Consider the following 24,144-nt stretch of genomic DNA (forward strand, 5'->3'; position numbering starts at 1 on the left):
TTAGGGGAAAACCAGGAGATAACTCTTTTCTTCAAGGATATAATGTATGTGGAAATCTGTCAGTAGGGTCTGAGCCTCCTTTTCATTCTAGGCTGAGTTGATAACCAGGTTGCTTTGTAAAGATGTTAACAAAATATTTGAGAAATGAGGTCTCTGACAGGAAGAAAGAACTTCACCAACTCTTTCAGAAACTTTGCAATAATAGAGTGAAATAACACAGAAAAAGCTTCTCTGCAACTGTAATGACCAGCAGATACACTTTGAGCGATTTGAAGCCCGTTTCTCTCCAACAGGTAGTTTGAAGAAAAGCTTCCTGAGGCCTGAAAGCAAAACACCATCTTACATGGAGCATCAGACCTGGTCCACTTTGTCACAAAGCACACCCAGAGGACTTGTTCCCAGTGTTGATCTGAATCTCTGTAACTAGAGACAACCAGGCAGAGTTTCAAGGGCCACCCAATGTCCCTGCTGTGGTGCAGAGGAAGCCAAAGTCTAGGTGATTTACCTGATTTGTATCTGGTATAAGAAGGCTCAGAGCAGAGGCAAGTCCTTGAGCTTCACGTCAGGTCCTTCAGGATCCTGACAATAGAATCCCCTTGGCCAGCCCAGGGTTTGCAAGATCACCCCATTGCATCAGGCTGTACTTTTCTAACATCAATGGTGCAAGACAGTAACTGGCAAATATCAATCTCCCTGACCAGGTGATTGGCAACACATCCAGCAGTAACAGGAACAAATACACCCTGGAGCCAAAAGGCTGGCACGTGCTGTTGATGCCTGAGACAAAGAAAATCAGCTGCTTTGCTGAGAACAGCCATAAAGTCTCTTGTCAAAGAGATGTGTAGACAGAAAAGCTGATTTTAGAACTGACAGAAAAGCATAGAATTTGCACCTCTCTGGCAAGACACAAAAATACATGGTTTTAGATACAGCTGCACAGTGCCAAAGAGTATAAGCTCAAAGCCTGTGTGAGCACTGGCCAGTCCTTGTAAGCTCTGGAGAACCAGTGAGGATGAGGGCATCTGGAGCTCTAAATGTGTTTAGATCTTGGGCATGGATCATATTTAGGAATTTCACTTTGGCTGACCAAAGCACCTCAGTGGTTCTCAGTCTGGACCACTCTGGAGAACATAAAAATTCCTCACTCTGCCAGAAGAGACCAGAACACCAATTAATCAAAAAATGCCCTCAAGAGCTAAGCACTTGCTCTAACTTAAATGAAACAGAAATCTGTAGCCACAGGTTGGTAGATGGAAAGAACAGGGAGCTGTGATGCTCTCCCAGATCCTGCAAAAGGAACGATTTACAGGTTAAGGTTGTCATGCAATACAAACACACTGCCACTGGAAAAAATATTATTTGCCAAAATGTAGATAACAGTCAAAGGAATGGCTCTAAAAAGCCCTCTTACCAACACTTTGATATCTTCTGATGCACCTGGGTAGGAATGACTTAGTTTCGGTCACCCCCATATTCTTTGGCATCAGAGTAGTAAATACCAGCTCTCCTTTGATCTGAATGACTAGAACACATGAAATCATCCCTGCTTCTATTCAGCTGGTCAGTGTTTTTTCCTTCAGAGTTTCTACACCTTGTCAAAACTACAGTGTCCTCTTGGCTGGGGCAAAGAGTTGCCCTGTTAAAGCAATTATACAGCGATTACACTACAGTTTGAGTTTCTGTTGAGACATGTCTTAGGCAAGTCATTGTCCTTCCTGTCTAACTCCAGAGTATCTTGAGGTCAGTAAGAAATAGGAATGTCCACAGCGTTAATAAAAACACATATTTCCCAGTACTATACTTTTTTTTTTTCTTTAGAAATTACAAACAAGGAGATTTGTTTCAAAATGGTGATTGTTTAATATATTACCTAGAGAAGACTAAAGCAAAATATACTTTATTTATTTTATTGGCTAAAGCAAGGATTTCTTTTGAAGACTCAACCCTCTAATGACTTGAAAGTAATACTTATACAACACTCCTTATCTTCTCTCCATTTAAAAATAATAAAAGAATGTAATGGCATCATTCGTCAACCTTGCTATTCTCAGAGGATCCCAAGCATAATGGAGATAAATGACTAAGGTCTGTTAGACTCTTCTGTGCCACCCAGTGAAATTTTAAAGGGCAGTTCATAGCTCTTATTTTTATCATAATTTTTTCTGTGATTTATAGACTTTTCTGCAGCTGTCACTTATTTTCTTATACCCACAGAAACCTGATATACTGATTGGTCATTTTCTTTTCCCCAATCAATCCTTGCTGAGTTAAGACTAATAAAACTCCTTCTTCCAGCTCATCATATAATTATTTAGTAAAAATCAATTGCACCATGTCACCCTGGCTTGATGTCATCACTCACCGTAATGATTACATCTATACAGCTTAAAAGTTGCCAAGGGAAAGTAAAACTCTTTATAGCATATGATTAAAGGAGAAAAATGTTAATAGAAAAGAAGTTAGTTACAGTGCTGTGGATTGAGAGTTCTTGATGATTTTCAAGGTGCTGGGGTGCAGGAAGGATAAATTAAATATAAAAGAGTATCTTCAGAAGGTTGCAATACATTAATGAGCTTGTACATATTAAAGAAAACTTTTATACTGTCAATAGACCAAAAGGTTTACAAAGCTTGCAATATACATGGTTTTCAGCATCAAGGAGAAAACTATATTTTGGTCTTCCCCATTTGGTTTGGGATCAAGGCAGCAAATACTAGCTTTCCCTATAAATTCTGACTTGCACATGTACTTAGAATATCATGGCTACAGCAATATTTTTAATAATTTGCTTCAGAAAAAAATGTCTGGTGAAAAGTACTATTTTTTCATCTTTAGCCTTCATCAAACCTCCAGATTACAGGTTTTCTGGTGTAGCTTTGAAACTAAAACAGAACCACAGATTTGCTGAGGTTGGAAGGGACATATGGAGGACTCTAGTCCAACCCCTCCACTCAAAGTAGTGACAGATACAGCAGGTTGTCCAGGGGCCTTTTCTGGTCCAGTTTTGAATATCACTAAGGGCAAAGGCATCACAAAATACATACTTCCTTAAAATTGCCGGTGCTGGTGTAAATAAGCTTGTTGATTCACTGTATGAAATAACAATAGTCCTTTCTGTAGAGAGAAGTTTTTCAGACAACAGATTCTTCATTAACGGCATAATACACCCAGAAACACTGATAGAGACACAAGAGAACATCCTCCCTCACTCTTTAGCAATGACATTTTGTGGGAACGGAATGAGCTGCTGCCACTGATTTGCTGCAACAAAAAATCTTGTCTGTTCCCGCCACTGATGACCACCATGCTGCTACAACAAAAACAAAATATCAGTGAAGAAGAGCAGCTTTATAAAGCTTTGTTTTTTGCGGAATTTGTCACAGTAGTAACATCCCTCTATCAGCGTGGCCAGGCTGGACTCTGACTTATGCCACCCAGCGACATGACACCTCTGACTTCTCCCCTGAGCTGTAGCGGTGATACCTGAACTGCCTTTCTGCGCAGATGTGAGGAGGAAGGCCTTCTTCCTCTCTTCCAGCAAAATACCAGAGAAGAACTGAGATGCAGAAGGTGTACAAACAGGTTTGTGTGATGAGGGGAAGAACAGCCAAGAAAAGAGGTCCCATGGGATTGGCCTAAAAGGTAATAGTCTCAGCGCTGCCCTGTAATGAAATAAATTTCCCTGCCAGGACTTCTACAGCTTTCTCATCTCTTATGCAATTTCCCATCCCAGCTCACTGGGGAGGTGGGCAGTTAGTACAGTGACAGAGATAAAGAGTAGTCCATCACTATCTGTAGACTCTAATGACACCCTGTCCAAAAGGTTTAACAGCACTGCAATACCAAAACCCATCACAATATGACCATATTAGGACAATGCCCTTAATAATATGCTTCAACTTTTGGTCAGTCCTGAAGTGGTCAGGCAGTTGGACTAGATGATCGTTGTAGGTCCCTTCCAACTGAACTATTCTATTCTAGATTGGACATAAGGAAGAAATTCTTCCCTGTGAGGAGGGTGAGGCCCTGGCACAGGTTGCCCAGAGAAGCTGTGGCTGCCCCCTCCCTGGAAGGGTTCAAGGCCAGGTTGGACGGGGCTTTGGACAACCTGAGCTAGTGGAAGGCGTCCCTGCCCATGGCAGGGGGTTGGAACTAGATGATCTTTGAAGGTCCCTCCCAACCCAAACCATTCTGTGATTCTATGACTCACATACCATCATCATACCATACTAAATTAGTATGGCCCCCTGAGTATCGGCTAGGAAAAGTCATCCAAGGACTAGAAGCTGACAAGAGAAAAGCTCTCAGGAGATTCTTCACCTCTTACTTCTCCCATCTGGAATAAATCACTCCTGCCCTTCTGCATTCACCAAACCCATTTCCTGGGCATTGGTCTCTACAGTTTTGGCAGCCTGCTTTATATCCAATATGAAATAAAGGGGAGCAATTTTCAGAATGCATAACTCTGCAGTGGTAGGTTTTAAACTCAATCCAGCAAAATGCCCACCATTTTTTTCTGCTTCCAACTTTTATCTTGTGTTTGTCCATATGCTAGGGTTTTTTTCCAGTAAAGAAGCACAAATATCATACGTATTTCATGCAGGTCAATAACTGTTGCTTTCCCCTTAGTTGTTCACAGAGACATTCCCATATGATATACCAGGGACCTTATGCAGGTCTCCAACATTATCAGATTTGAGCCATGAATAGTTATCAGGTCTCCCTTTTGTCCATTCGTGGGACCAACAGGTTGTCCTTGAGAAGGGGTGGTAGTACACCAGCCTAGGCTTTCTCTCTGACCAATTCTCGTCATTTTTTATTAGCATTATTATTCAATAGTTATAAAATGCATCACATTGCTTCTGAAGATAGTTCAAATATTTTACAAAACTAGAAAGTCTGAAGACTTGCTTTGAAAGAAGAGTTCCCTATATGCTTTGTTATTTATTAATTCATTCAGATACAACATTGCTTAAATGCATTTTTGAATGCTCTTTGACCTTTGAAGGAAGTACACAATCTACTTGAGCCCACAAAAAAACGGGTCAGTTTTTGATGAGTGTCACAAAGCTTAAGTATTAAATGTCACTGGCAGACAAGAATTTTAATACATTTCTAATATTAATTGAAAATATGTCTTTACCAGCAGTGTATAGAACAGGCAAATAGAATAGTGAATATATACATAAGTCATCCTTAATGGCATTAAACTTATTGTAGGGGACTTTTTTTTACCTAATTTTAATCAAAAGATAATGATTAGGGCTGGATGAACTTGGGATGGGAGTGAAATCCTTTAACAACATTTATCTGTGCAGCTGGAACTAAGCTTCCATGTTTAGGCAACCAAAAGCTAAGCAAACATAGGTGCCTAATTTGGGCCGAGTCAACCGTGTTGACTAGATCTCTACTGACAATTGTGGGAGCTGAGACCCTTCATGCCAATGGAAACTTCTAAAATTAGGTGGCTTTATCTTGGTATTTATACCACCTGACATGTCCATGCTGGTCAGACAAATCCAACTGAAGATCTTGATAGTCTTCATAACCAAATAAATGCATAGAGTAGAGGTGTCTGGAAGAGACTGGAAGACATGAGAGAGGGCATAAGGGAGCCCCATATTTTCTAAACTACAGCTAGAAAACAGGCAGAATGCATAAGGGTATCTGACATGGCAAAAGACATTTCTGTTTGGGCATTTGAATTGGGCCCTCATTGTCTCTTTCCTTCATGGACTAATTGTGCTGTGATGCTTACAAAAAGCTGGGTAATTACTGATCATGTGAGAAAATATAATTAAGAAATACAGCAATTCAGATCAGGTACTACACAGAGCTCAGCTACGGAATCACAGATTTGTTATTGTTGTCTCTATGTGCCTTCTCCTTTCTCTTAATTTATCTGTTGCTCACTAGTGTCTTGCCTAAATTTAGGCATGTGCTACCACCATGAATCTAAAGCTACGATGATCCACCAGGTGTTATTGCAATAGTAATAAAAATAATTAGTGATAATAAAAATAACAGTGTTGTCATTTGCTTTTATCAGCAGATAAACTCATGGGACACTGCTCTCTCAAAACACAGACAAGTATGCTCTTATAAATATGCGAGAGAAAATTGCAGGCAGAGAAAAACAGTCATTCACTGAAAATATTGTTGTTTAGAAGAGAGTCAGCTTTGACCTCTTGTACCTAATTATAATGAAAACAAAGATTAAAAGCCTACTAATAATCACCATAAACTATGATTAATGATGCCATGCTTCAGTGCCTCGGATTTCTAGACCCAAGTACAGTAAATTTACTAGTGGGTTATTTGAAGAATAAAAGAATGTTTGGTATTACCTCATTTTGACATTGTCTATTGCTTTCCTTGTATAGAGATTAGGAACAGTCCATCAAAAAATTCTGCAGAAAACGACCTTCTAAGGTTGATCTTTTCCAATTCTATAAATATACATACTTCATGGATATTTGAAAGCTACTGAAGACAGTCCTAAGTGTTGAGAAGTCCAGATTTTCCTTCAGAAGTTACAAATCAAAAAGCCTGAATTAAAATGAAGATTCCCTCCCTCATCCTTCCACTCCTGAATTACAAACACAGCTATGCTGTAACTACAAAATAACCCAGAAATGGTCCTGAGGAAGACTGTAATGGAATAAAAACATTTTCCAGGATTCTTCTTAGCAGATACAGGCATTGTGAACAAAAGGAATCATAGAATATTCTGGGTTGGAAGGGACCTTTAAAGTTCATCTGCCATGGTCTGGGACATCTTCCACTAGATCAGGTTGCTCAGAGCCCTGTCAAACCTGACCTTGAATGTTTCCAGGATGGGGCATCCACCACCTCTATGGGAAAAAAAAAAAAAAATCATAAAAAATTTCTTCCTTGTATCTAGTCTAAATCTACCTCCCCTTCAGCTGAGTGGTGGGTTCATGTTTCTGAGAGCACAAGAGTCACAGCCTCATCTTCGATGGCACAAAAGACTGATGCCATGGCTTTCCTCATCTTCAGGGAACCATTTTATTACTGATTGTAGCAATACTGAAAGATAATTTTTAGTAGTTCTGGAGAAATGGTTAACACATCGTTGTCAGATATAAAATAAATAGGCTAAAAGTAGTTTAAAGGTAAGAAGAAATCAGAGCCCAGAAGAACTTTTGCCCTTGAGCCAGAACTGATTCAGCCCCACTCATTTCATAATGCAAACCATTCAGCCATCTCAGCAACCACTGCACTGGCTAATAATCCCCTTCATTAAAAAAGATGCAGAGTCAAATCTCAGCTTCTCACTGCGATACAGAAAAACAACATCTCCTAAACTGAAAATATAGGTCAGAAAAAGTCTATTCTAATTTATATGGATAAAAAGAGTCTAATATGCAAATTAGGTCATGACAGCTAAAATTCCTGGGGACGCAAAGCAGCCTAATAATATGTATTTAATTTTAATGCATATTTAGCTCTAGAGAAAGGACAAAGAATGGGAACAACATAACATTAGGCATTTCAGTTCATAAAAGAAATGAAGTTGCCATCTCAAAGTGCAGTACTGGTTAAGCATCACTGGCAAAGACTATCTGTGGTCTATACTTTTTACAAAGTAGCAAAGGTATGAGGTGATTATGGGCAAGGGACCACTAAACTGGTTGCTGGTGGAATGGGTAGACATCAGTCAACTAGGTCCCACCACTGATATTTCATTGGAAAGAGATGGAATTAGAAGAACCTGAAGGCAACAGAAGACAGTCTCCTATCAAACAACTCAGTGAATATTTTTATTGTTGCTTATCCAGTTCTGCATGAACCAATATACATCTATCTTTATTGTGTCTCAGCATATCGATTTCCATGGCTTTTTTAATTTATCAACACAGAGCTGTGTTTTATTCGTTTCCTCCAAGAGCCTCCTAGCAATGTCTTTACCACAGATTTAATTAGCATCCTCTCCACTATATCCTCCAAGTCATTAATGAAAATATTGAAGAGTATTGGACCAAGAATGACTCCCTAAGGGGTTGGTAATTCTATTTTGAATATATTTAATATGTCTGGTGACAACAGATTTTGTATTTCCACTGTTTTTTGTTACACCTTGTAATAATGCTGAAACCATCAGGACTTTTAATAACATTTGAAATACAAGACAAAGGTGCTTTGTGCTTTAATCTGAGACTTGCAAATTTCATTCAAATTATAAAGGGAAGAGAGTTACAGAAATGCAAAGAAAAAATTAAAAATGGTTATATTTTACATGGAGAGATTACTTTTTTCCCTTTAATCTCTAAATGAAGTTACAGGCCTGTAGCAGAATACATAATGCTGCTTTAGGGTCGCTGTAGCGTTTTTTATGTGTACAGCTGTTCTTCCACTGGTATAAGTAGACACATCTGCTCATTAGCAATACAATGTCATTTCTAGTGTCTAATTTTAATTATTTGCAGATGATAGATTCCTTATGCAATGTCTAAAAAAAGTACAGTCCTTCAAAACTGGTGAGAAATAAATATACCCTCTGCAACTAAAATGGGTCAGCACAATGAAAAACAGATATTAATCTGGAGAAATCATGTATCAGCACTAAGGCTAAATGCCAAACTGTTTGGAAGGTCACAGGGAGGAGAAATGGCTCATACATCTCTTCTTCATCGTGGATACACAAGACATATGGACTAAGAGATGTTCTGAATGAATCTGGCAGGTGATGAGTTTGTTGTAGTACAGATGGTCCTCAACTGCTGGAAAAATATCAGTTCTGCTTACATTTCCTGTACAAACACAGGCAAGATAAGGACTTCTTCATGACAGAAAGGAGGAATGAGATTACTTACCAGTGACTTCAGGTCTTTGTACATTCACACTCAAAGAATCAATAAGGCTAGGAGAAAATTTCCAGAAGCTCCCGGGCAGCGGTTGGCCATGGGTGCCTTTGTCCTTCACCCCATTGTCAGAGGGCGGCAGCCAAAACTATGGAGTCCTAGCTTCCTCTCAGCTCTTTCCACTAATTCAAAAACCCAAACAGAAAGCCAGAAGCAGCGATGAAAAAGGATGAGATTTGTGTACAACTGGGGCTCACCTCAGAGAACTGTAGTTGTACCCAAGTTATTTCTTGTGGGCTGGGAAGGATAAGTTAGGAGAACTACCAGAACACCCATCCGTTCTGGATCATATTCAAGAGAGAAAAGAGCTAAAGGAGGCAAGTGGATTTTTCATTTGCCCCAAACATGTTTTAAAGAGAAATAAATAATAGTTGTTTTGTCTTCTGCACAGTCACTGAAAGCAACAAGGAGCCTTTCTTTAAAGTTGCCTTGGACTGGGCTGAAATCTCTGACACACACCGGACTTCAACCACACACAGTGTCAGGATAATTATGAACAGTAATATGCTTTGCAGGAATCACATTCGCACCATGACAAACAGAGTCCTCTGGTATCAGATAGATTTTTCCAAAGGTTTGGAGAAATAGTTTCTGACACCTACAAAGAGTGGCCCAACTTTCTGATCAGATAAAATACGACATCTTCTTCCCTGAACACAAGTACAGTCGGGTTTCGCAATTGGCTCCCACACTACAGGACAGTGCTAATGCCAGAAGGGTGTTCCCACTAGTAGTCATGCTCTTGGCAATTTAAGCCCTGGCTGAAAATTACGTTTCACTTCAATTCATGCAGGGTTAATTTTCAGCTTGATCAGAGAACTTTATGATCGCCAGTGTCAACACAAAGAAAAAGGTTGTATCCTGCAGACAGGTCAGGGAGAGAGAATAAAATTGCCCTTTTCCCTAACAGTTAAATCAAAGATTAGCTTACAGCAATCATGAAACTACGGGCTGAGGCACAATACAGACAAAATTATGGTCTGAAAGTCCACATCCTTCTAGACACACAGCATGGAGGTGCCAGCAGAACCATCATCAGGGTGCAATTTGCAGGACACAGTCAGGCTTATCTTAAAAATCTGGAAGGCTCTTGGAATGGCCTCATAGCGCAAAAATGGGGCAATACAGAATCTGTCCTACACCTCTATAAACTTTAGAAAAATAGTGTACAAAGTGAATAGCCATAGATTCTTTTGCCATATTTTCAGCATATCACATTCATTGTCTTTTTCTGTATCAGTGTCAAAGAAGTAACCACCTCAAGCACTTATAGAGCTATACAGAGCAATCCTCCTCTTATAGATAAGATCATTCCTAGGAGAGAAGAAATGCTGATCTGTGCATTAGAGGCTGAACAGAGATGACAACCATATGTCACTTGGCAGAAGTCAGGGGTTTGTTTGCTGCTTTTTCAGTATCCCAAATGTAATGAATTATAAAATAGATCCTAAATTAATAGTCAAGGAGGACTTTATCAGGGCCCCACGCTTAGGAGATGCTCATCTGGGAGAATCTCTTTCAACTCATAGACTGTTTGACTTGATCAAAGGTTCTTGCTTTTCAATAGACTTCTGTATAATACTCAGACTCAAGAGCTTCATGAAACAAGAGCCAGGCTGCCTCCCAGAGAAGATTCGAATCCCAGTGAGATGTCAGTCTCATCTAGAAGGCAAGAGGTCCAACTGTTTAGAAAGCAGCAACTTCTGAATATTAATACACTCACACAATAATGAATGATAGGATTGCCAGTTTGTACTCTTTAGCAACTTGGTACCATCTAGACTATTTGAAATGTTGTACAGAAAATGTAAGCAGAACTGATATTTTTCCAGCAGTTGAGGGCCATCTGTACTACAACAATGTACACATTTGATGTTTAATGACATTAGAACAATTAGACGAGTCCATTATCTCTGCTGGGGTAGGAGGGCTTAAATGGCATTAACCCAACTTCTGGAAAAAAAGCAAGACAGTGTCACAGAAAAAGCTTTTATACTTCTGAGTAAGTGCTACACTCAAGAAGTCCAGCACTTGCTGGATATATGAGACACCGTATTCATCCAAAGAGTGTGCTGAATTTCATGAATAAGAAATCTTCCTAATTTATCTGCTTAGTAAAAAACTTCTCTTTGACAGACTGAGTCCCACATTCCCGTAAGGCTGGCTAAATAAGACTTACTGTGTGCACACAGCTGAACCTCAGGAGAGGAGAAAAATATCATAGGTCAGAGAGATAACTCTCACTTTCAGTATCTTTACATAAAACCATATTTCCCACAGCAAGCTAAAAGCAAGGAGTAGATACAAATCAAGGCAAAGAAACAATTCCACCTTAGAGATCTTCTACTGCTAACTGCTCAAACCTGAAAGGGTATATAAGAATACTATCCCTATCTTACAAAACAAAGAAACTTGAAATTGGGACCTTGTGGTTTAGGTTTTCCGCAAATCAAGAAAGGTGGTAGAGATGTGATGAGCTTTGCAAAGTTCTTCAGCAAAGATTAGGATTAAGCACCCATTAAAATACATAGATAAAGCAACCTGCCCAAGTCTGGTTATGCAAAGTCTCCAGAGAAGTCTGACATCTTCTCTACAGATAAAGTAATGCTCTCACTTTTGGCAAATTATTACAGAAGAACCATTTGGAAATTCTACTGAGGCAAGCTTAGATAAAGGCTTAGGTATGTTTACACCAAGCACTGCAGTGCCACATAGATGCCTGAGACAGTTGTGAATGACTCGGGTATCCACACAGCTCAGTGTCATATGGAGATATTAGCTCACATCCCAGAAGGAATACAGCCACATTAGTGTGGCTCTGTGCCCGGGCTAATTAGGTGATGTTTCCCCAGTTGCCAGAAATCAAAGAGTGACATCTGCCAGCATCCAACCTTCTTCTGAATGCACAGACTGGAACTATTTTGAACCTCAGTTCTGTGAGAATGCAAGGTGAATATAAAGACACAATGTCACCATTTTACTTTCTTTTAAAACCAGAAGGAATCATAAACGGATCTGACCTGTTATGATAACTACTACACTTCATCCACATACCATTGTGTCCAGCATATGAACTTCAGTTGGCCTAAAGCACTGAAGCCCTTTAGAGACTAACATATTGTATGTGCATCACAGGCAGAGCACAACCATATGCTGTCAGAGCTATGGCTACAGACATGGCAGATGACTGATTAGGTGGTAGCTGCCGAGATTATTTCAGCATAAATCCATTCCTCATACAGCTCTGGAAGGTGAAGAATCCTATAGTCCCGCTCATTAGTTCCCAGCTCTGGCAATCAGGATGAATCCCAACATGTGAACAAGACACATGAACCAATTACCCTGAAATAGGATTCTCTGCTTTATCAAAACAACCAGCCCAATGCAAAAATGTCAGCCTCTGGTGATGGCCAGTCTCTGACAATCCAAAGAAGAAAGAACAAAAGAGACCTAAAGACAACCACTGGTAGGACAGGGAGAAAACCTCCCTCCTAAGCCTTATGAGCAAACCACAAAGGCCCTGAAGCACGATTTGAAGATGGTCATTGCCTCATTGCAGAACTGCAAGTATTTCAAGGATGGTGCAGACAAATTATTCTGAACACAACTATAAAGGAAGAGTTGAAAAGGGAGGCTCATAAATCAACAGTATAGGCCACCACGACACACAGACATAGAATTTCTTCTCATGACTTGAATCAAGCACCTCTTCTAAAATGATAAATTATCTCATCTTAAACACTAGAAAGGATGGTGATGGAAAAAAGACTCCAGCGTTTAATTACACAGAGAGCTGTGAAACTATTTTATTCCAAGGTGGAACTTTTCAAACTTTGGCTTCCAGCTACTGGAACTTGTTATGGCTCACCAGTGGTTGGGTTGTCAATCTCACTATGAGTTATCTGCTGCTCACAAAAGCCGAGAGATTACTAGAGATTACTAGATCATAGTGTTAATCTAGAGATTACTAGATCACAGTGTTATGTCTCTTCAACTAGCTGAACATGTTTACTCACAGCACCAGGCCAGTTTTCTAGGCTCTATATCCTTTCTCCGTCCCTCCTTCGAATCCCCAGCAATATCTCTGTATAAGTCCTGGTATGTCAACACAGAAACTGCATTAAATGTTGTGAGATTTTACTGACTCTGCACACAGAAAATGTCTTTAATGCTCCTGACTAAGGCTTCCCTTTGCATACAGGCAGGAGTTGCAATAGCCATTTTTGTCTGGGCTCACTGGAAGACACTTATCCACAATAGCCCCTGGGTCCTTCTCAGAGTTACTGTTTCCCAGGATGGTATCACATTTTGAAGGTATCATCTGCATTTTTTTTGTTCCCAGATGTAGTAACAAGTGGCATAATTATGATAGCTGTTAAAATATTGAAATGAGTTACTGTGTGTAGTATTTCTGAGAAATGGTAAAGGATGATGTTTATTGAAACTATATAAACATGTAAAATGTTTTCTCAACACAGTTTCCCATTTATGTTTGCACAGATGTGTGTAATGTCATCACGAAGCCTCTTCCAAGAAAGATAAATTAAATCAAAAGGTTTGAATAAGGCAAATAGCTAGAATGCTCTGATGGTGCCTCTACATACCATCTCTTACCTCTTTTTGTTTCCTTTTTCTAATCATAAAAGATATTCACTGCTATTGAAAAATGTACAAAGAACAAACAAAAATTTTTATGAAGGATAAAGGTCCTCGGCACAAATAAAATGACCAGCTCAGAAGCTGTGAAGAAATGTGCTTTAATTTAATAGACAAAAGATAGCATTACAGAAGAAATTGTCATAATCAAAGTTGAAAAAAAATTTCTATTGTCTATGGTGCCTCTCTGTGGGAATTTTCCCAGCACAGACAGCTGTAAAGGAGGAGGAGTATTGTGAGTTTCTGTACTCTCATTCTCTCCCTTCCTCTCTTTCTCTGTCAATAAATGTCTGCAATCATATTCTTGAGCTCCAGTGTGATTTCAAGGTTCATCTCTTCCATGCAGCTCAAACACTAATTATCCCAGCTGTAATTAGTAAGATAATTAAATACTGGCTCACTCATCACTCTACCTTGTGTCGGGTCATGATTCTCCCAGAAGACCTTGAGCAGTTTCTCAAAGCTGATGTTTTCTGGCTGATATACTACTCGTACAGCCTCTGTGTGGCCAGTTTTACCTTAAAACACAAAATAAAAATCAGATGTTACTAGTGAGAATTAGATAGTGCATTCTTAGTTTTTATACTAAGATCCAAAGCACAATCTTAACTAAAGGTGTTTTGATTTACCATCATTTATACTTAAGCCTTTTTATACAATATTTTATATACATGCCAACTTTAAGATGTCTGCTAGTCTGGATGAGGCCATCATGAAATAAACTAACCAGAGACAAGATAAGACAGGGATGTTACTGCAGTAGTCTGTCAGCTTTCAGGAGAAAAAATGAATAGTTCTTAAATATCTGTAACCAACACTAGTGAAATATTTTTAAATATTCCAAATACAACATTAAAATATGAAAACTTATATGTCTAAGTTGTCCTAACAGTATAAAACTGGGCTTCATTTCCATGAGGTAAGTATGGATAAAATAATTGATTATAAAAACAAATTTCAAGGGCATGTTTACACTAGATCATACAAATAATTTCAAACTATTTCACATCATCCAAACCACTGATGTCACTGAGTTTCAAAAAGAGTCAGAGAGGGCCTGACTGACTTTATGACAGTAGATGAAGTTCAAGGAAGATTAGCAGCTGTTACAGCACATTAAAACATATTATTCTTATTTTTCAGTTACATTACGGGCATGATTTTTTCATTCCTTATGTGTCCAATCACTCACAATATTATTGAAAGGTTCAGCTTCACAAAATGTGAAGGCTCTGGCCACATAATTCACTCCAATTGTAATTAATAGTTAGATTAATAGATGAGTGCTCAGACATACCAGGTTGAGAGTCCACTGCACTGAGTGCTACACAAGCATTTTATATTTTATAAATATTATATATATTTTGCAATATATAAAAGTAGGGATATTTTTGTCATAATGTATGCATGAATGGGGAAAAAAACTTTTCCTATTCTTCAGTTAAATCATAATAAGTAAATCCTAAAAAAAGTAAACTGGACAGCCAAATCTGCCTTTTGATGGGGACGTAATAAGCTTGATCACACTAGGCCAGGTTTTTATCTCATCTATACCAGAATAAACTTCAAATTTATTCAACTGACTTCAACAGGACTTTTTAATTTCATGCAGTCCAACAAACAACTGAATCTGGCCCAGTGATGGGTTCTGAATTAGCTGTCACCAAACAAGAAAAATCAGAGTCTATGAGTCACTGGGAAGTGTTCAGCAGAAACACCAATTCAGTACCAAGAGAAATGTGAATTTAAAAAACAAAAATTAAAAAAAGTAGAAAGAAATACAAAGGATGCTAGGATATATTAAAGAGACATGACAGGGAAAAGTATGACAGCATTATATCCATTAACGGGGCACCTGAAATGAAGAAAACCTAAATGAGGCACAGAGGGGAGGGCTAGCTATTAAAAGGGACTTAAAAGACTGGGATTAAATTTAGTCTAGAATGCAGAGAAGTAAAAGGGGACACATCAGGGATATCTGTAATGAAAATTTTGATAAAATCAAATTGGTTCCTATCTAGTGTGCTTCACAATACAACAAAGATGTGCTCGCTGAGATTAAAAGACAAAAATATACAAGTTTCATGTAACCTGTAGCTAAAGGTGGTCATCCTGTCCACCAGGGTAGCGTCCAGGCAAACGAAGGCCCAATTCCTCTTTCACATGCACTAGGCCTATTGAAGTCCATGGAATCAACTCATTATCTGAAGTTAGATTCTAATGGTAGGTTAGCAGAAAGGGATCATACATTTAGTAGAATAAAAATACAAGTCAGAGATAATTGGCTTAATAATAAAATGAAATGGTCTGTCTATATTATGGCATGAACTGATGGCCACCTTAGGTCAGAGATGGAATTTATTCCAGATTTCATGGTTTAATATGGACTATCAATGAAAATAATAGTTTTTACCTTAGCTGAAGCCCAGGTCAGGATTTTTGTTGTTGTTTGAGATAAAGAAGGAGAGCAAACGGATGGTGGTTTGTCCAGCTCTCGCAAGCCTACATTATATAACTAAGACGAGATTAAGGAATGGCTTCTGACTTTAATTTTTTTTTTTTTCTTTGGTAAGCCAATGTGAAGCTTATGAAAGGTTCTTATCACTCAGGAGCAAATTGCCTGTCTAAGATGACTAGCTTTAGATCACAAGAGAGTTTCTTAAAGAACTTCAAAACAAGAGGCATTACCTTTCCTCTCAATTGAAGCAGCAATTACATCTTGTCAACACTGTCTGCTCTGACTAATCCAGGAGTTCAAAGAATCAGCTTTCTTCTTTTCCTCTGAATAAGGAAATAATGGTGCTACTCTGAGAACTATAGCCTAACCTCAAGAAGCAAATCCTCAGATGTATGGCTAACAGACCGTTAGAACCTAGAGCATATTTAAAATCAATATTCATCCTCAGAGGAAAAGCAAGAAGGTAATGCTGCTGGTCCTATCAGATTCACCTCTAATTTTCCTCAAAGCCTTTCCACAATCTAGTGGATTTTCTTTCAGAATATGGTGTGGCTATTTCTACTAAAACCAGTATTAGTCATTTGTGGTGGGCACTCCTACTTCCTAACAATTTTCGTGGAAACTATACCAATCAACAGGGTACACATGAGCAAATAAACAGGTAAAAGGCTCCACATGGGACAAATTAACCGCAAAATTTCCTAGAAGAAGCACAGAGAGAAAATGGCATCAGGTGACAGGAAAAGAAAAAGCACAATCTCTCCACAGGTGCAATGTGCCCCACAAGAAGGAATCAAAGGATACCTGGAGGTTACCCTAAGTAGCACATGGACACAAGCAGCTCATTTGTGCCAAATATGACTCAGCTGTAGCCAAAGTGGCAAAAGGGAAGTTAAATTGGGTTCTCCCTGTTGATCTTCTTATTTCACTTATTGCATTAGGCTTAAGTTCAACTATGAAAACAGAATAATCATGTTTCAGTTTGGGTTTCACACATTTGGTACAGTACAGTGCCAAAAGAACAGAGCAGGCATCAAACCCGTCAACCACTCCTCTGTATTGTAAAAAAATCACTGAAATATTTCTAATCAAATCTTTTTTGTAAGATTTCTTAAAATGGAGAGGCAGTAATCAAAGAGAAACAATAAACCCACTTGTTCTCTAAAAAGCCGCATGTCTTTTAACAAGAAATTTAACAGGCTAACACTGAAGAGCTGAAACAATGTAAAATGATCAGTGATGGATGCTATTCTTTCAGTGATATTCAGCTCTTCACCTTAGTGCCTCCTTCAGAATTTCTCATGAAAGGTCCATTTATATTGTCAGAGAGTCATGGTGTCCTCAGTTCACCTATTGCTTTTAATTAGCTGATCTTTAATATTCCACAGTAAAAGCATGCTTCACTTTAAGTTCCAAAAGTTTTAACAAGTATGAACATTTCTAGAAACCTTCTCCCAAAAAAAGCTCAACAATTGAACCATGTTTTTTAAATAATTTATTGAGTCACTAAATATAATTTCATTTGCTGTTAACTGTGCAAATAGAAATCCTTTATTTATAGGTGCCATTATCGGATTTCCAGTTATGGTGCTCAGTTCTCCTTCAGCTTTAGAAGGAGCTTAGCCATTGAAGAACCTCGCTGCAGATGATAAGACTTTATTACACCGTGGCAGAGAGGGCTGTGTGCCAACAGCAGATTGTCTGTTTATCCTATATCCATTTCCCACTTAGAAAACAGAGCCACTCTCAGAGGATTAGCTACAGTGAGCTCTTTCAGTGGGGATTCAAACTCTGGCAAAAATGTTCCTGTAAAGAGCAATAGAAAAAGATATCTAAGTGACACCTCAGTGCTCCTTTTCAATTTTTTTCTTCCTAATAGTGTTTAGATTTTCACCTTCTTAATCATCCCCCAGGTGAGTGCCCAAGCCGACGGATTATAGAAGCGAACTCATTCTTTTCAACTTGCTGGATCCAGTAAGCATTTAATTATTTCCGGCAAAGTGGAACAACTTCAAAGGGCTGGCTTGAGAGCACCTCACCTGTGATACCCAGCCACCCAGCAGCAACGGCGCTGCTACATGACATCTGGGCTTCATCTCTATCTAGTCCAGCCCTGGGTGAATTCAATTAGAAAATTCAAGCGTCGCCAAAACTATTCCATCCTGCCCCACTTCTTCAATAAAAAAGAACTTGCCTCTCCTTACCCACTGAAATAAAGGTCCTAAAGCCAGTAAATGTCTAAATATGATGTAAAGAAATAGGCGGCAGAACATCAGCTGATGCACATTTCAGATCTTATTGATTTTGGAGCTAAAACAATTTGTGCTAGCTAAAGCCTAGGCCCTAGTGAATATGCAAATATTACATGAAAAAGTAGTCGGTCCTTCGAGCATCTGTTTCTCCAAATGAGCCTGGGAATTTTTATTACGTTGTAGTTATCGCTAATAAAATTTCCAGCTTCTTCATAAAATAGCAATGTGTTAAATAAACAAACAAAGGGTTCAACACTAACACACTGAGAACCCACACTTTGGGGAACTACTTAACTTTTAGTTTTTACCTCCAAAGTAATGAGGTTTAAAAGAATGGAAATAATCACAGATGGATAGATTTTTCAGAATGTTATGACATTTTATTTGATATTGTGACAATTTTATTTGTCTTCCTGCCTAACACAGAAGAGGTCATTTCACTGAACAGGCCCATATTTTGTACTTAGAAAAGTAACAGTTCTTGACTCAAAGAACCCAATGGACAGAAAATCCACCAGAAGTCAAGGTAACTTCATCAAGAGGTTAATACCTCTCACTTTTAAAACAAGCAAAGAAGAAAACCAAAGACAACAGACATTTTATTTATTACCTGAATTTATTTATTTAAAGAGCTTTCTGTACGGACAAAGACTAGTAGGAAGTCATCCCTTATCTTTTTTTATCTGAATATTTCAACTGGATTGATCTTTTTAATTAATGACACTGTTGGAAACAGATTTTTTTACTTTTTGAGAACATGCTAGTCAGACCTTCAGCCTCTCTCTGGCCATGATGACAAGCAGATACCCAGGGTAGGGTTGAAAAAAGCATATGTGATATATCTACGACAGCGTACGTGAAGAACCAACTGCCTTTATCTGACCTTGGCTCCCACTGGTTTCTGAGAGCTCCCTGTAGTTCTGCTTGGAGAGACAGTGAGTGGCCCATCCCTACACATTCACCTCCTGCAACTCATGGTTTCGTGACCACTTTTCAGTTTTTCAGGGTGATTTTGCCAGTGTTTGGAAGAGACTGTAAAATATAACACCTATACAATGGCACTAACATGTGGCTACTATTTTTTTACCTTGTTCTTTATATTTCAAATAACTTTAATGATTTTGTTAGCATTGAACTAGGAGAATATGTTTGGTTTATTATCCACTGTGAATTTCTGCTTTACAAAATATAATACTTTACCTTCTCAGTGTGATCCATACTTTTATACAGCTGTATTAAAATATGTCAATCTTATACAGCAAGAAGCCAATTTATCACTATGGGCTGGCCAATCCTGCAGCTGTTAATCAAAATAAAATTTTCCATAATTCTAGAAATTTCTGCCTGGACCACAGGAAATTATGTCTCTTCTAGTGACTAGCAGAAGTAGTACATACAGCAGCTACAATGTGGTGCATGCACCTAAGGAGAGAATTTTCTTCAATTTTATTTATTTGTTTTATTAGAGGATAGATTAATTACACAGTAAATGAAAATTTAAAAAGATAAGAAAATCTGCTGATAGAAAAATGAACTGCTATAAAATGTATTTCTGGTGACTGTTTGAATCACTTAGTTTTCTACCCCAGCAAATCAAAATTAAGACAATAAAGGTTACAGTGAAAAACAGGGTACAAAGTGCTGTTATTGATAATTTTCTCACGGGAATTCAGTCATGTTTTTCAGTAAAACTAGTTGAATGAATTTAAAATAAAGAAGACTGTCAGTTTGAACAAAGAATATTGTTTTTTTCTAAAAATGTCCAAAAAAAACCTACTAAATGAACTTGTTTCTTATTTGCAAGTATTTAAAATTTATATGGTATAGCTATAAACGTTTTTTTTTCTTTTGTTTGCTAAAATCCTATGTACTCTTTAGCAGCAAATTGGTTTTGATAATCAGACACTGAACAGAATATCTGAAAGCAAAACCAGTACTACCGACACTTTTTCTAATCTCATTTTTAAAACAGCTGTATATTGAAGAACTTATAAAAGGAAAAACACCCACAATTACTAGCCTATAGGACAAAAGGAGGCAGAAAAACTTGTTCACTGTCCCTATAGGTTGTGTCTTCTATGGGCTGAAAGTCCACAGGGCAAGCACTTCAAGAGGGATTACTTTAGACTCACTCTAGTCTGGTCCTGTGGACTAAATGCTGTTCACAGTTGGAGTGCATTAAGAGGGCTCCTAGAAAGTATATTCTGATTTAATTTCATTCAAAGGGAATCCCAGGCTCAAATAACTATCCCAGTGATGTCTTGCAGATGTCGGTGGAAAGCTTCTTTACCATTTGTATTGGGAGAAATGTCTGCATCCTAGGGAAATCAGTTTGGTTGTGATATGTGATACGGGGAGTCTCTGCTTTGAGTGGTGTTGCTTTGCTAGCCAGGGTACAGCAGAGACCACTGAACTGGATGAACCACATCATCTTAAGGATTAGTCTGACATTGCTCCTGGACAATACAACAGAATATCTCCTGTAGCATCCAACCGAAGAAAAGATGTTGAAGATAGGCATGTAATTAATGCCAGTCAACATGGTTGTATGGAATATACGTCTTGTCAGCCAAACTAGATTTCATCCTCTCATGAAATTACAAGTCTAGTTGTAATGAATGTAGGATGTAATAGCATGGATGTAACAGACTTAGACTTTATTAATGCATTTGACTTATTACTTCATGACAGTCTGATTAAAAAATTAGCACTATACAATATCAATAGTGCACATGTTAAATGGATTAAGAATTGACTAAATGACAGTTCTAAAAAAACTGTCTAAAGGGAACAAGCACTGAATGGCAGCATTTTTATCTGTCCTCTGCAGGGACTGGTACAAAGTCTGTTGCTGTTAAAGTCTTTCATCAGTAATTTTAAAGAAATAAAAAGTCTCAACTTATAAAATCTGGGGATAATTCAGATGAGAAGCCTGATAGGATGGTCTCATAAAGTCAATACTTGCTGCGCTGGGGCCATTCAATCAAAAAATGTACCAAAACCAGTCATACGTAAAATCTCTACTTAAGGCAAAAAGAGACACACGTAATACCTGCAAATGGGGAACACCCTGAGGAAAGTGCAAGGGTGGCAGTAGACAAGCAAGTAAATGTGGAATTTCATTGCAATATTGCAATAAAATGGAATAATGACTGAATTGGGTTGCCTAAGGAAAAAAGAGGCTGGTAGGAACAGCACTGGTAAGATCAATCCTGACGTTAAGCAGATCCTCAAACATAGTTTCAGTGACAGCGACAAAGAGCATATGTTTAGCCTTTCAAAAAGAAAACCTAGAGGTTTTTAATTTAAGGATATAAGCATCTTCTCAGGAAGAGAATGACTAAGTGCAAGTCTTTGCATAAGCAATGAAAAGGCATACCAGTGGTAGGAATAGAAACCAGGGAAATTCAAAAGGAATTAGGAACATATTTTAAATATGGAACATAGTTACTGCTCAATTACACCACTGGATCATTTAGTGCTCCTAAAAACCTATCTCCTATAAACGAAGGGAAGTGGTCAATTCTTTATCTCCTGATGTTTCCAAATCAAATCAGATTTCCTTCTGGGAGAGACACTTCAGACAAATACCAGTTAAACTTAAAGGAAAAAGTTATAGGGCTTAATAAAATAGTAACTCGATGAAACATAATGACCTATGATATAAAAGATGTCAAATTAAATAATGCAGTGAGCCCTTACCAGCTATGAATATATGAGTGAATTGCCCCTCTTTTTCCTTTGTTCACTTAGCTTTAACAAAGTCTTTCTATCCCAAACACTGTTATCTGCACAAAGAGTTGGGACTTTTGTATTATCTTCTTTTCATCATGGTTGATGAGGTAGACTCTAACCTAACTACAATTTCTATATGATCTTTATATAGGCGAGTTAAAATCTTTCAGTGTCAGGAACAGAAAGACACCATATTGCCACATTTACAAAGTTCTCCTTTAAAAGCCAAAATTTAACCCTAAACTTACACATCAGGTGGACGGAGCATTTACATGCCAATAAATTATGTTTATTGACAAAATAGTTATACTTGGCATCAAGGAAATGCAACACCAGGCTTGTACCATCTAGCCTGTGTGAATCTGAAAACTAGATTAGGTGAACATAGAACAAAACAAGTGGTCATGCGATTGAAAAATGCTAGCTTTAGGTTAGGACACATGAATTACGAAGTTAATTAATAAAATGAAGGATTAAATACAGAAGAAGTAACGGGAATCACAGAATCTTAGTCTCATAACTAGCAGCAATCTTATGTTATTGACAGCATCTTACATTGCTGTGGAGCCAAGAATTAGGGCATAACGGGTTTATACTAATGTTTTCTGTAAAAATGGCACGCTAAAATAACCATTGCTCTTATAAAAACTTCAAGCTTTGTCCTTGGAAACAAACCCGTATTTTGTAGACTTTCAAATACTGAAAAATCACAATGTATCTCATGAAAAGCAGTTTGGAGAGTGATAAGAAATGGAAGAAGGTCAAAATGTGGTCATATGAACACACAATGGTACAACGCAGATATTGCACTGAAGACAGGTGATTTTGAAAAATGTCACTGAATTTGTCACTTTCCTGGCTGGGACTGAAACACCTAATAGCATAAATCAGTACAAATAATTCAATTTTCTTGCCTAGACTAGGATCCAAGCTTTGGGAGAGTACAACAAAATACAGAGTCCATCATTTTTTATTCCAAATACATTTATTTCCATCCCCTCAAAGAAAGCACAAGAAAATCTACTACTTGTTCCAAAGCCTTCCTAACAGCACAGTAACAATAGACAGGTATGATTTAGCTGTATATTAACACTATATCTTGCATTTATATGATGTTTATAAGAGGAGCTAATATCCACAATACATTTATTTTATTTTCCCCACTCATTTTATGTGGAAGACAATACAAGAATTTTCTTTGATTTCATCACCTGCTACTTTGACATTCCTCAAAGTCCACGTGTGTATTTCTCTACCCTGATTAGATAATAATCATACCAATAACAGAAAAAAAACTCAAAACAAGGGAAAAAAAGACCTTTACTTTTTTATAGAGTCTCCTTAGGAAGAAGTATGTCCAAAGCATGTGATGAACTTGCTATCAATAAAGTAACACATCATGAATGCAAAGGTACTCCCCTGATGAAAATTATTCATATTACAGGAAAGATTTAGTGGTCCACAATTTCAGATTCTGTTTGGGGGGATAATTCAATCTCAAACTGTTCAGCTTAGGTTTCTATTGGATACTTTGGATTTGGCCACAACAGCCCCCAGCAGCGCTACAGGCTTGGGGGGGAGTGGCTGGAGAGCTGCCAGTCAGAGAGGGACCTGGGGGGGTTGATTGACAGCTGGCTGAACAGGAGCCAGCAGTGTGCCCAGGTGGCCAAGAAGGCCAATGGCATCCTGGCCTGTATCAGAAATAGCGTGGCCAGCAGGGACAGGGAAGGGATTTTGCCCCTGTACTCGGCACTGGTGAGGCCGCACCTTGATGAGTGGGTTCAGTTTTGGGCCCCTCACTACAAAAAGGCCATTGAATGACTCGAGCGTGTCCAGAGAAGGGCAACGGAGCTGGTGCAGGGTCTGGAGCACAGGTCTGATGGGGAGCGGCTGAGGGAACTGGGGGGGTTTAGTGTGGAGAAGAGGAGGCTGAGGGGAGACCTCATGGCCCTCTCCAACTCCCTGAAAGAAGGGTGCAGAGAGCTGGGGATGAGTCTCTTTAACCAAGTAATGAGCGATAAGACAAGAGGGAATGGCCTCAAGTTGTGCCAGGGAAGGTTTAGACTGGATATTAGGAAGTATTTCTTTGCAGAAGGGGTTGTTGGGCGTTGGAATGGGCTGCCCAGGGAGGTGGTGGAGTCCCCATCCCTGGAGGGGT

At 38.5% G+C, this 24,144-nt stretch overlaps 1 protein-coding gene across 2 annotated transcripts in view; it reads right to left on the bottom strand.

Moving 5' to 3' along the window:
• MSRA (methionine sulfoxide reductase A) overlaps nucleotides 1–24,144 on the bottom strand; it is a 292,369-nt gene that overhangs the window by 98,293 nt on the left and 169,932 nt on the right. For both annotated transcript variants that reach the window (XM_074820282.1, XM_074820281.1), the window contains one exon: nucleotides 13,955–14,059. In XM_074820282.1, coding sequence (XP_074676383.1) covers nucleotides 13,955–14,059 — 105 coding nt within the window. The remainder of the gene's footprint in view (nucleotides 1–13,954; nucleotides 14,060–24,144) is intronic.

This window comes from Strix aluco, chromosome 3, assembly GCF_031877795.1.
Source record: "Strix aluco isolate bStrAlu1 chromosome 3, bStrAlu1.hap1, whole genome shotgun sequence".
Lineage (NCBI taxonomy): Eukaryota > Metazoa > Chordata > Aves > Strigiformes > Strigidae > Strix > Strix aluco.